The sequence below is a fragment of the Hemiscyllium ocellatum genome, chromosome 11 (assembly GCF_020745735.1).
Source record: "Hemiscyllium ocellatum isolate sHemOce1 chromosome 11, sHemOce1.pat.X.cur, whole genome shotgun sequence".
Lineage (NCBI taxonomy): Eukaryota > Metazoa > Chordata > Chondrichthyes > Orectolobiformes > Hemiscylliidae > Hemiscyllium > Hemiscyllium ocellatum.
The window spans coordinates 40,331,426-40,345,527 of record NC_083411.1 but is presented as its reverse complement, the minus strand read 5'-3'; the positions used below and the strand labels follow the sequence as shown (position 1 = coordinate 40,345,527).

General features: G+C 40.3%; 1 protein-coding gene across 1 annotated transcript in view; it reads left to right on the top strand.

Annotated features, from left to right (window-relative positions):
* Positions 1 to 14,102, top strand: part of slc25a14 (solute carrier family 25 member 14) — a 70,441-nt gene that overhangs the window by 44,078 nt on the left and 12,261 nt on the right. Inside the window, exons 6-7 of the mRNA XM_060832544.1 lie at positions 2,655 to 2,750; positions 4,586 to 4,710. Coding sequence (XP_060688527.1) covers positions 2,655 to 2,750; positions 4,586 to 4,710 — 221 coding nt within the window. The remainder of the gene's footprint in view (positions 1 to 2,654; positions 2,751 to 4,585; positions 4,711 to 14,102) is intronic.

The window sequence follows — 14,102 nt, the reverse complement described above, 5'->3', positions numbered from 1 at the left end:
TGTCACGTGTGTCCAGAAAGGATTCCTGACTCAATATGTAGATAGATCGACTAGAGAGGAGGCCATATTGGATTTGGTGAGAACCAGGTCAAGTATCAGATAGGAAAGCATTTCGGTGATAGTGATCACAATTCCCTTACCTCGACTGTAGTCATGGAGAAGGATAGGAGCAGACGGCATAGGACAGTATTTAATTGGGGAGGCGGAATTATAATGCAATTAAGCAGGAACTGTGGAGCATAAATTGGGAACAGATATTCTCGGAAATGCAGAGTTTGCTGCGAGTGCTGGTTAGGTTTGTCCCACTAAGGCAAGGAAGGGATGGTAGGGTGAAGGAACCTTGGATGACACGAGATGCGAACATCTAGTCAAGAGGAAGAAGAAAGCTTACTTAAGGCTGAGGAAACAAAGATCAGACAGGACTCTAGAGGGTTACAAGGTAGCTGGGAAGGAACTAAAGGATGGACTAAGAAGAGCTAGAAGGGGGCATGAGAAAGCTTTAGCAAGTAGGATTAAGGAAGACCCAAAGGCTACTACGCTATGTGAGGAACAAGAGGATGGCCAGAGTGAGGGTAGTGCTGATCAAGGATAGTGGAGGGAACATGCTCCTGGAATCGGAGGTATTAGGGGAGGTCCTTAATGAATACTTTGCTTCAGTATTCACTACTGAGAGGGACTTGTCCTTTGTGAGGACAGTGTGAAACAGAATGATACGCTTGAGCAGGTTGATGTTAAGAAAGATGATGTGCTGGAAATTATTTAAAACATAAGGATTGATACGTCCCTTGGGCCAAATGGGATATACCCAAAGTTACTACGGGAAGCAAGGGAAGTGATTACTACACCTTGGGCTATAATCTTTACATCCACACTGTCCACTGGAATTGTACCAGGTGACTGGAGGGTGGCAAATTTTATTTCCTGGTTCTAGAAAGGGAATAGAGATAATCCTGGGAATTACCTACCAGTCAGTCTTGCGTTGGTGGGGGGCAAATTATTGGAGAGGATTCTGATTATTATGATCTGTTCTGGAGCCTCTGCTCTTTGTGATTTTTATAAATGACTTGGATTAGGAAGTGGAAAGGTAGGTTAGTAAGTTTGCCGATGTCAAGGTTGGTGGAGTTGTGAATAGAATCAGAGAATCCCTACAGTGTGAATACAGGCCCTTCGCCTAACCAGTCCACACTGACCCTCCGAAGAGTAACCCACCCATACCCATTCCCCTACCCTATTACTTTACATTTACTCTGACGAATGCACCTAGCCTACACATCCTTGAATGGGCAATTTAGCTTGGCCATTTCACCTAACCAACTCATCTTTGGACTATGGGAGGAAACCGGGGCACTTGGAGGAAACTCACACAGACACTGGGAGACAGTGCAAACTCCACACAGTCACCCGAGGCAGGGATTGAACCCAGGTCCTGACGCTGTGAGGCAGCAGTAGTAGCTGCTGTGCCGCCCCAGTGTGGAGGGCTGTTGTAGGATGCATCTGGACTTTGACAGGATATAGAGCTGGGCTGAGAAGTGGCAGGTAGAGTTCATCCTGAAAAAGTGTGAAGAGATTCATTTTGGAAGGTCCCCAGATTATTGTTGTACCTTTCTGACGAGTTCCCATGATTTCTTCCTTCATGTTCTGTTCATGCTATAATTCACTGCACTGCCTCTCCCTCCTTCCTCATCTCGCCACATTTTATGTATTACTGGACCCAGATGATTTAATTGCCTGTCAGAACTCAGTGTTACATTTGAGTTGAAAGTTGTGGGTTTGAACCCCACTCAGACTTCACTTATAATCCACACTGTAATATTGAAGCACAGCCAAACATGATGTTGGTTAACTCAGCAGTTAATCTGAGAATCAGTCTGCTTTCTTGGGTGAATGTAACAATCTCCAGTCTCTGCTGAAGAGCAGGAGAATTCTCCCTATCCGGCCAATACTTCACACAGAAACCATTCATCACACTGGTTTTATTGGGTGAATTCTCTCACTGGTATTTGTGCTCAATATTGCTGTCAGATTAACTATGTTATCACTGTAACTACACTTCAAGCGAAAATGCTTTGGGAGATGCTGAGGACATGAAAGATACTATAAAACTTAACATTTCTTTCGACAGATTCTAGTTTTTTTTGGTCCTTAAAGTGTTTTGAAGTTTTTCATGGATTTTACAATGGAAACTGTTCATACCAGAAATTCTCTCAGCTTAATGCTGAACTGTTTGTTGTCAACTTTGAATACTATAATAAAAAAAAGTGCATTATCACCGAGCTTTGAGTGCTGAACTGCAGGCTAACTTGCTCAAAAATGGAGTCCTGAGCTACAGGTGCAGTAACATCTTCAAGAGGTCAACTTCAGCCATAGCAACCACTCAGGTCATAATAGCAGCTCCTAGAGCTGAGCTCCAGTACCCTGGAAGAACACAGAGTTGATGTACAGGCACAGTAACAGCTCCAATAAATCACTATGTCATTGTAAATCTGTCGAACTTCACACAAGGAGGGATTATTCTATCATTATGGATGAATTATGCATTCTCACTATAAGAAATCATGAAAGAACAAAAGAACAATCCTCAATTCTGTTCATTCTCTTGGCCAACAGTCGGTACGGTGTGGAATTCTTCATTCTTTGCTTTGTTGTCTTTTCAGATTCGGATGCAGGCTCAAAGTGGTCTGTGTCAAGGGAGTATGATTGGGAATTTTATTAATATCTATCAGCAAGAGGGCACCAAAGGATTATGGAGGGTATGTATTGAATATCTTGTGTGGTAACAGTACTGAAATCAGGGTAAACTGTTTTCAGTCCAGTTTTTCTCTCATCCTCTCCAAAACTTGAGAGCAGCATGATGGTTCAGTGGTTAGCACTGCTGCCTCGCAACACCAGCGACCCGGGTTCAATTCCAGCCTCAGGCAACTATCTGTGTGGAGTTTGCATATTCTCCCCATGGCTGTGTGGGTTTCCTCCCTCAATCCAAAGATGCACCGGTTAGGTGATGTGTTAGGGATATGTAGGTTAGGTGCATTAATGGGGATAAATGTAGAGTAATAGTGTAGGGGAATGGGTGTGGGTAGGTTATTCTTTGACAGGTCGGTGTGGACTTGTTGGGCTGAAGGACCTGTTTCCACACTGTATGGATTCTAGATGTTGACTTCTATTGGGCTACTGTGACACAGGCAGCAATTATTTACAGATGTTATTTAATTTCAGTTAACGTAGCTGCAAGATTGGTGAACCATATCAAAAATTTGCAACTTCAGCTGTTTGCAAGAAGCAGGGAACTGACTGTACCAACTAATCGATGCTTGCAAAACTCAAAACACAATGTCCAATTTTATGTCCAATTCCATGATTGGATAACCTTTATAAAATAATCCTGAGTACACAACAAAGTATGTTGATGGCCGATTTAAGGTGATCAATCAAGCTAATAGTGGTGTCCTGTAACTATATTTATTGATGTACAATATCCTGTTCTTTCAGACGAAAAAAATGTACAGGCACTGCACTTGGTTAGCTCAACAAAATAGGTGAAAGCCAATCTGATTCATTCTTCAGGACAAGGACTTAACCAAAATGATTCAGTTCACCTAGTTTAATTTTGAACAAAGCTTAACAGTTAACTGATGCATTTTCCGTGGCAATGCCTCTTCCAATTAGACTGCACTTGCCAATTAATCGGTAGTCCCCTCTCATACAGTATAGAATGTTGTTCCCCTTTATATAAGTATTCTTTTAAATTATCCTGTTGCGTACAAGATAAAACAAAACTTTGACAAAATATTGAAGACTTCTGAGGAAGGATCACTTGATCTGAAATGTTAACTCTGATTTCCCCCCTCGGAAGCTGCCAGACTTGCTGAGCTTTCCCAGCAATTTCTGTTGTTGTTTCCACAATGTGTCTTTTTCAGCAACACTGAATCCTTGAATTTTGGCAATGCAATCCAGACTGGATGGTACATAAAAGCACTAATCAGTCCAGACTAATATCTTTTAAACACAAACCCGGAATGTTGAATTAAGGAAAGCCAAAAGTGAAAGTGAATAGTGATTTTTATAAATGTAACAGAATATTCTGGTCGCAGGGAAGAATATTTCTATGAATTTGAAGAAATTATTTTGCCATTATGGAAATAGAAGTACAAGTGCCCCATTTCTGAAATGAATCGCTGAGAAACATTTGCAAAAATGAGATCTAGATGTTGTGTTTTGAAGAGAGATTGTGTAGCCTGGAGCTTTATTCCCCGGAATGCTATGTGAAAGTGGTGTTGAGGTAGGTCATTAACCAGGATTTTAATTAACTTTTAGTGGAGTTAAAATGTTAATTTGTGCTCATACATTTATTATTCCTGAAGAACCAAAGATTCTCCTGTAGATTAACACTTCTCATCTGTACATTGTAACACCAGAGCATTACAGAAAAGATGAGTTAAAAAATTTTAATGATGAGGTCTGTGATGGATAACAACTTATAAGAGACCCATGATTTCCTTTAGTGGTGCTGAAATGAATGTGATATGTTTGTTTGCTGCAAGCTGTGCTGTATATCCTATTCAGATATTGTTCTCTTTGTGATTGACAGGGAGTGAGCCTCACTGCTCAACGAGCAGCCATTGTGGTTGGCGTGGAGTTGCCAGTCTACGATATCACCAAAAAGCACATCATCCTGTCTGGCTTCATGGGAGACACAGTCTACACACACTTTCTGTAAGTTTCTACATCACCAGTTGATTACATTGATATTGTACCCTTCACATGGAATAAATATGCCAGAGCACTTTTGTGTGTGTGCTGGAAAATTCACCCCAAGTTAAAGAAGAAGCATTTGGGTAACAGTAGAAAGCAAACCAAAAGTAAAATATTATAAATACCGGATGGCTGAGATAAAAACAAAGTACTGGAAAGACTTTGCAAGTCAGTCAGCAACTGAGGAGAGAGAAACAGTTAACCTTTTGAGCCCATTCTGACTCTTCAGGGCAGTTCTTTCAGAACAACTCTTTATGTTTGCATTTCAGAATGGAAAGCAAGCTGATTATTTCAGTTAATCAGTAATTTTTTGATTAGTAAAGTTTAAACAAATGCTATTTATATCTGATTAAAAGTTCCTTTATAAATAACTGAAATTGCCTAAAAATGTCTCCCATTAGAAATTTGTACCTTCAATAATTAAGGGAATTCGATTGACTTGGTTACCTGAATTGCTGTCTCAAAAAAACATCCTGTCAGTAATTTAGTTTCTGCCAATTCAAACAGGCCAGAAAACCTTGCGTTCATTAAGGTCGTTAAATTCAGCAATGAATTTGTAGTGAATCCTGTTTCTACATCTTGGATTTGATGTCTAAGAAGCAGGTGAGAAATTCAGGCAATATGTCCAGGTAAATAATAAACTCCAAAAGTTCTTCTCTTTCATGCAAAGACACCTTTAGTGTAGTTGATCTTCTTACAAGTTGTATACAAGTAGAATTCTAGCTTTATTCAAAAAACACTCCAGTGGGGCAAATACTAAGTAGAGTTATCACTGTTGTTGGTGTTGCTTTGGCAGGGTAGAAAAGTCAAACCTTAGGGGAGGGTATCCAAAGCCTCCAAATGTATTATTAATCTGTAACCTTCAGATAAAGATAACTGAACTGGGTGTCTGCTCTTCTTGATTGGCTGTTGTGCTATTACACAAGCTATTACACCAATCAGAGATGACCAACTACCAGCAGCTGTGGACCTCAAGTGAATATATACCACTAAAGAATGGAGAGATGAGGTGAGTTTGAGGGTGAAGAACTTCACATTGAAACGTTGAGTTGACTGAAACCACAAAATTAAGTGAAGATGTGAGCTTTTAATCTATTGTTGTGTTTTTTTTCCAAAGATATACTTTCCTCATTTTAAAAAAAGGCTTCAGCAAAAAGACCTTACATGGTGATCTGTCCTCATTGTCCCTTGGCAGCAACTACTCAAAGCTTTAGTGTGTCCATCAGCACATAGTCTTGGACGTTGGAATAGAATAGAATTGTTGTCACAGTGTTTAAATTGACATATTCCAGTGCCTATATGCCACAATCTGTCAAGGCCAACTCCTTGCTCTGGAAGACCAGCAATGTTTGGGCAGACCAGAGTATCTTTCAGACACAGTCAGTGTTTGTCTCAGTATGCATCCCGGGGAACAGCCCATGGAACGCAGCCCTGGTTTACGGAGCTGCTCATGACAAACCTCGACAAAAACCTGTCGTCGTGATGATGAGGAAGGTCCAGATTAAGGGCTGTTAGAAATTCAGGTAGCAGGTAGGTCTGTTTCTGATTGGATGGTGTCTGTCACTCCTTAAAGTAGCTATGATTGTTTAAAAATAAGTTGCCCAGTATCCTCTTGTGCAAAATAGGAACCCCTGTGAGCTGAAATGGACTTATATACTCTTCCTCAGGATTGACAGAGTAAGGAGTAGAGGCATGCTGACAATTGTGAACTTCTCCAATTAAGAATAAGACAGTATTTCTGGTAGGACTTATTCACTTAGACCAGTACATCTACTGTCATGTATTCATATAAATTAATGTGAACACTGCCACTGTCTTGCGTAAGTTACCTTCAGTGAGTTTTCCAACATATTTAGTTGGATAAGTCATAGGAAGCATTGCATATTGGTGAGTGTTCTCTTTTTTTTCGGGGACCTGTACTTGAATTATTGGTTTTTTTTTATCTATAGTTCCTGATCTGGTGAGGACAATGAGAAACTTAGACACAGACAGGCAGTGGAATAGGAAAACATAACAGATAAACGTGAATTGCAGAGAAGTGTTAAATGATGCATTTTGGGAGGAAGTGTGAGGAAAGGCAATATAAAATAAAGAGTAGAATTATAAAGGGATTGGAGGGATATGGGGAACTGGGTACAGGTTCACAAATCATGGATAGTTGTCAGACAATTTGAGAAAGATGTTAATAAAGCAAATAAGATCCTAAATACAGTGAAAGAGTATAAGAGCAAGGAAATTATATTGGGTCTTTGATTTAAAAAGAAAACTATTTTGGGCTTTGATTGGAGTGTTGTGACCTGTTTCGAGCACTGTACTCTATGCAGTTCATGAAGACCACTGAAGGATGCAAAAAGAGGGATGAAGAACTTCATTTATGAGAATTGAATGGAGATGATGTCCCTTAGAGAAGAGAAGGTTGAGAGGAGATTTGATTGAGATGCTCAAAATCATCAGTGGTTTCACTAGTTTCTAATTTTAGCTAGACCTTCCTATTTTTATATTTTGTTCCAATTAAAATGCAGGCCAACATTCCATGTGCCTTCCTGATTACCTGCTGAGCTTGTATGCTAGCTGTTCTTATTATGTACAAGAAGTCACAAATCCTCCTCTACTGCAATATTCTGCAGTCTTTCTCCATTTAAATAATATTCAGCTTCTCTATTCTTTCTGCCAAAGTCATATTTCCCCACAAATAACCCCTCATTTTACCATTAGGGATGGCTTCTCACATAGTGAGTGGCTAGGACCTGGAATACATTGCCTAGGTGTGTTTGAGGCAAATATAATCACAGCTTTCAAAGCCATGTTGAATTAATTAAAGAAAAACTATTTGCAGGGTTGTGGGGAAACAGTGGGAAACTGAGCCTTATTGCGTTTCCCGGCAAAGCTAGCACAGACACGATAGGCCACTTCTGTGCTGAGCCATTCTTGATTCGACTATTCTATTTATCTCAGCTTTTGCTGAGCAAGAAGTTAGCTACTTCCTGTTGTTGTCTCAACCTCTACAATTTGTACCCTCTCCTGAACCAAAGAAGCAAAGTTACTAATTTCAGTAAACATAGAACATACAGCATCGGAGCAGACCCTTCAGCCCACCATATCTATGTCATCCGTGATGTCGTTTTAAACTGATTTCATCTGCCTGCGTGTGGTTTGAATCCCACTAATCCCTGCCTAAATACTTCTTAAACTCCGTTAACTTATCTGCTTCAACCACCTTCCCTGGCTGCACAATCTACCATTCTCTGTTTAAAAATAACTTGCACATTTCCTTGTAACTTCTCCCCTCTCACTTTAAGCCTATACTCCCTCATATTTGACATTTTCAACATGGGGATTTGAAGGACAAACTTTTTTACACAGAGTGGTAGGAGTCTGAAAAGCACAGCCAGGGTCGTGGTGGATGCTGGTCCGAAAAGGGCATTTAAGAGACTTTTCGATAAACACATGAATACATAAAGAATGGCATGATATGGACCAAGGGCAGGCAGAAGGGATTAGTTTAATTTGGTTTCATGTTTGGCACAACATCGTGGGCCAAAGGGCCTGTGCTGTGCAATTCTATGTTCTGTTAGAGAATGATGAGCATGTGAGTGAATGCATTCTTGGCTCCATATTATCTAAAGTCTGCATGATATGTTTTTCTGGCTTGTTTTATCTAGATTTTATTCATGATATAAGTTTTTTGTTAACTTAATAAGAAAAAGAACATTACACTTTACATGTTTCCCCATACTTAATTGGGCAAGAAGTACAGCAAAATTACAAGAGGTGACCTATGGGGGGGAAATTTTTTTTTTGCAAATATCCTGAATTTAAAATTGTGTTCACAGTTGGGTAGTGGAAATACATTTATCGTTATTCTTCAAAACAGAATCTATCACAACCACACTGGATGTGTTTTTAGTGTGACCCATGAACTGTGAAATTATGTAGCAGATTTCTTTGACTTTTGAGTGTTCCCGTTTGAAAAATAGTCAACATCAAAGCTCTTCTTTTAGACAAGGTCAAAAGTCAGTATATTATTCCTGGATGTTACTCAGTTATACATGATATAGTTGTTAGACCAAATGCAATTGTGAAGATAGAGAGTAAATACAGATAACATAAAACTTCCAAAAGATATCGGTCTGTTGTTACATAGGAACAGAACGAGGCTGATCAAACACTTCAATGCCTTTTACCCTAACTATTCCCATGACACTGTTCTCTAACATTCTCTAACAGAACATAGAATTGCACAGCACAGGCCCTTTGGCCCACGATGTTGTGCCAAACATGAAACCAAATTAAAATAATCAAAAATTAATCCATCTCATAAAAATACTCCCAAGTCTGAGTTTCCACAGCCCCCAAAGTTTACAAATTCTGAAGATTCATAACCTTCACAGTAAAAACATTGCTCCTCATCTCTGTCTTAAATGGCATCCCCTTTTTTTTTCAAATTGTGCCTCTGATTCAAGACTCCCCAACTAGAGAAACATCCTACCTCCATCTCCCCTGTCTTTCCCTTTAAGTATTCTGCATTATTCAATGAGATCACTTCTCATTCTTTGAAACTTTGAGTATACGTATAGAGAATATACAGAATGTATTTCTATTTCAGCCTGTACAAAGAAGGCCCTACATGAGTGTGTTACAAAGTCAAAAGTATGTTCACTTTAAAATGGAAAGTGTTTTCTGAATATTGAAGTAAATTTAAAGTGCAGGCTCAGCTGCCCAAATAGAAGGGCTGGGAGATGGGCTGTTCCAAAACAGTTGACTGTTAAATGGATACCTGAGTTTTGATTGTTGTTTGACAACAATTTGACTTTAGCCAGTTAGTTTAAATTATGCCCAGGGCCCTCCAACCACGCAAAATCAATGTGGATTTCACCAAGTTCCCCATTTCTCCTCTCCCCACCTTATCCCAGCCTCAACCTTTCAACTCGGCATCGCCATCTTGAATGGTCCTATCTGTCCATCTTCCTTCCCACCTATCTACTCCGCCCTCCTTTTGGACCTATCACTTTCACCCCCACCTCCATCTACTCATTGCATTCCCAGCTACCTTCCACTAGCCCTGCCCGACTCCCATTTATCTCCAAGTTCCATGGCCCACATTCCTCATTCCTGAAGAAGGGCATATGCCCAAAACGTGGACTCCTCTCCTCGGATGCTACCTGATTTATACATTCTTCGATTTATACAATGGAACAACATTAGCCACTCTCCAGTCTTTCGGAACTTCAGCAGTGGCTAGAGCAAAAATCTCTGCAAGGGCCTCTGCAATTTCTTCCCTCGCCTTCCACAATGTCCAAGGGTGCACACAATCAGGCCCAAGAGATTTATCCATTTCAATGTGCCTTAAGGCTGCAAACACTTCCTCTCTTGTAACATATATGTGGTCCAAAACATCCCCACCTCTTTCCTTTAATTCCTTAGCATCCATGATTGTTTCCTCATTAAGCACTGAGGAGAAATATTCATTAATCATCTACCCCATTATGTGTGGCACCACACACCGATGGCTATGCTGGTCTTTAAGGAGACTTATTCTCTCCTGAGCCACCCTTTTATTATAGCTATATATCATCTTGGGATTATCTTTTAACCTTACCTGCCAGATCCATGTCATACCCTCTTTTTGCTCTTCTGATTTCCCTTTTAATTGTACTCCTACACTTTTATTATAGTGGATTCACTAGGGATTTTCTAAAGATTCACTTGAGCCCGATAGCTTAAACCCAATGTATGCCTTCTTTTTCCTGACCGGAGCCTTAATATCTCTCGTCAGCCAGGGATCCCTGAATCTGTCAGCTTTTCCTTTCACCCAGCAGGGACATACTGTCCATGGACTCTTGATATCACACTTTTCAAAGCCTCCCATTTGCCAGTCGTTCCTTTTCCTTCAAACAGACACACCCAACTGACTTCTCTTACATCATGCCAAATGGCCCCAAAATTGGCCCTGTTCCAGTTTAGCACCTGTTCGATGTTAAGGAAAAGTGTACAGATAATGGCAGGACCCTGAATAGCATTGATATACAGCATGATCTTGGATTTTCAAATCCATAGCTCCCTAGCAAAAAGGTAGTAAAGAAGGCATATGGCATGCTTTGTTTTGTTGGTTGGGGAACTGAGTACAAGAGTCAGGATATTATGTTGCAACTTTATAAAACTCAGGCTAGAGTAATGCTTTCAATTCTGCTGTCTGCATTACAGGAAGGAATGGGCGAACTTTGGAAAGGTTGCAGAAGAGGATTCCCAGATGCTGCCTGGATTAGAGAGTATGAGATAGAAGGATAGGGTAGAATAACTAGGATTGTTTTCCCTGGAACGGCGGAGGCTGAGGGGAGATTTGATAGAAATCTACAAAATTATGAGATGCATAGATAGGGTTGACGGTCGGAATATTTTTCCTAGAGTTAAAATGTCTAGTACTAGGGGGAGAGGGCTAAGCTCAAAGGAAATGTGAGCAGCAAATATTTTTAAACAGTGTGTGTTAGGAGTTGAGAACATGTTGAAGCGTTTAAGAGATTTTTAGATAAGCACATGAATATCCAGGTGATGGAGGACTGTGGACCAAGAGCAGGCAGAAGGGTTTAGGTTAATTTAGTGTCATGTTCGATGCAACATCATGAGCCAAAGGGCCAGTTCATGTGCTGTTCTATGTACTATGAACCTTATGTATACCCCTCATAATCTTTTAAACTTCTACAAGGTCACCTCTCAACCTCCAGTGGAAAGAAATCCTCACCTGTCCAGCCTTTCTTTATAGCTTAAATCTTCGATATTCAGCTACATCCTGGTAGATCTCTTCTGAACCCTCTCCAACTTAACAATATCCTTCCTATAACTGAACTGGATAGGCAACCAGAACTGGACACAGTGCTCCAGAATAGCCCTCACCAATGTCATTTACAACCTCAACATGACATTTCAATTCTAAGGATTGAGCAATGAAGGCAAGCATGTTAAACGCCTTTTTAACCACTCTGTCAATATGTGACGCAAACTTCAATGAATTATGTACCTGAATCCCTCGATCCAGTGTTCTTTCATATATCCGTCCTGCCATCCTGAGTATCAGTCTAGTGAACATTTGTTGGATTCCCTCAATAGTAAGAATATTCTTCCACAAACTAGGAGACCAAAACTGAACACAATACTCAGGGTGTGGCCTCACCAAGGCCCTGTATAACTGCAGCAAGACATCCCTACTCCTGTACTTAGACACACTCTCAATGAAGGCCAATGTGCCATGAGCTTTCCTCATCACCTGCTGCACCTGCATGCCAACCATCAGCTTCTGTTCCACCAATGACACTCCAGTCTTGCTGCACCTCACTTTTTCCTAAACTGTCACCATTCAGATTATCTACTTTCCTGTTTTGCCGCAAGTGGATAACTTCACATTTATCCACATTAATAATGCATTTGAGAAGTGTTTGCTCACTCCCCCAACCTATCCAAATAACCTTACATCCTCTTAGCATCCTTCTCACAACACACACCGCCACCCAGCTTAGTGTCATCTGCACGCTTGGAGATATTACATCCAACTCCTTCGCTTAAATCATTAATGTATATTGTGAACAGCTGGCATCCCTGTACTGAATCCTGCAGTACCCCACTCATCACTACCTACCACCCTGAAAAGGATCTGTTTATTACAACTCTTTGCTTCCTGTCTGCCAGCAAGTTTTCCATCCACGTCAATGTAATACCTCTGAAACCATGATCTTTAATTCTCCTAACTAATCTCTTTTATGGGACCTTGTCAAAAACCTTTTGAAAGTCCAGGTACATAATATCCATTGATTCACCTTTGCCCACTCTACTGGTCATATCCTCAAAGAATTCCCAGAAGATTTGTCAAGCATGATTTCCCTTGTGTGAATCCATGCTGACTTGGATCAATTCTTTCACTGCTTTCCAAATGCTCAGTTATCATATCTTTATTAACTCACTCCAGTATTTTCCCCACCACTGATGTCAGGATAAACGGCCTATAATTACTCGTTGCTCTCTGCGTTTTTAACAAGTGGTATTATGTTAGCTACCCTCCAGCCCATTGGAGCTTTTTCAAAGTCTATAGAATGCTGGAAAATGATCACCAATGCACCCACTATTTCAAGAGCTATTTCACTAAGTACTCTGGGATGCACAGCATCAGGCCATAGGGACTTATTGGGTTTAAATCCCATCAATTTCCCCAAATACCATTTCTTGATTAATAAGGATTTCCTTCAATCCCTCCTTCGAGCTTGACCTTCTGTCCTCTAGCATTTCCAGAAGGTTATTTGTGTCCTCTTTAGTGAACACAGATCCAAAGTATTTGTTCAGCTGGTCTGTCATCTCTTTTGCCTGATTCTACCTTTTAAGGGACGTACATTTGTCTGTTAAAGTACCTATTTGAGATGGCTAAAGGAATCCCTTTTGGACTTGACCTGTAAGCCTCTCTTGGTTCGTCCCGGAGATCGTACTCTGTGGTAGTCTGGAATATAAAAGTCTTAGAGACAGTTTAGTTTAAATTATTACCTTTATTTACCAGTGGCATCAATGTTACACTATAACATAATCAGGCTTGAGCTCAGGTTTTAAAACCATTAGCAGAGGTGCGGCGCCAGCTCTTACCCCTAAGAGCTCCCTCAGGCTACTACCCTCATTGCTGCAAACAAGCTGTCCTTATACAGAAATTGGTACTGAGATTACAAGAAAACAAATGTCTTGAATCAGGTAAGCAGCAATAAAATGGCGAAAGTTTGTAGAGGAAGAGAAACTAATTGACAGGTTTTAGTACGTTTGACTAATTAAGCTACATGCACATCAAGGTGGGAAACCCTGATCAAGTCAGTTCAAATGCCTTAGCTAGATAACCTTCCCTTTTAACAGTGAGTCATAAGGAGGGACTAATCTAAGTTATATGGGAAAAGGTCATGAGGTAACCTTGCTCAGCTAACATGCCCAGTATCATTGTCCTACAAAATGGCTATTTTAATAATCATCTTAGATTCCCAAAATGCAAATGAAATTCATAACATTCCCGGATCTCGAGCTCCAGAGAACAACACACAAACATTCAATCCATGACAAGCAAGTGTACACGCAAATCAGACCACAAAGAGTTAACCTTTCTACCAGCTTCCATTTTCGTTTCTCTCTCTCTCTCATGAACACCTTTCGGCGTTCTCACTATCTCAGTTTCAGCCTTTGTCTTTTCCTAGCTGGTAAGGGTAATGAGACATTCACATTCCAGAATGGTGAATATGAGGGAGCTCAACTTTATAAATTCAAATCTGCTCAGTGTGGTATACATGAAAATGTATCAGGGTTATTGTAGCATATTCCACTCATCTTATTGAATTACA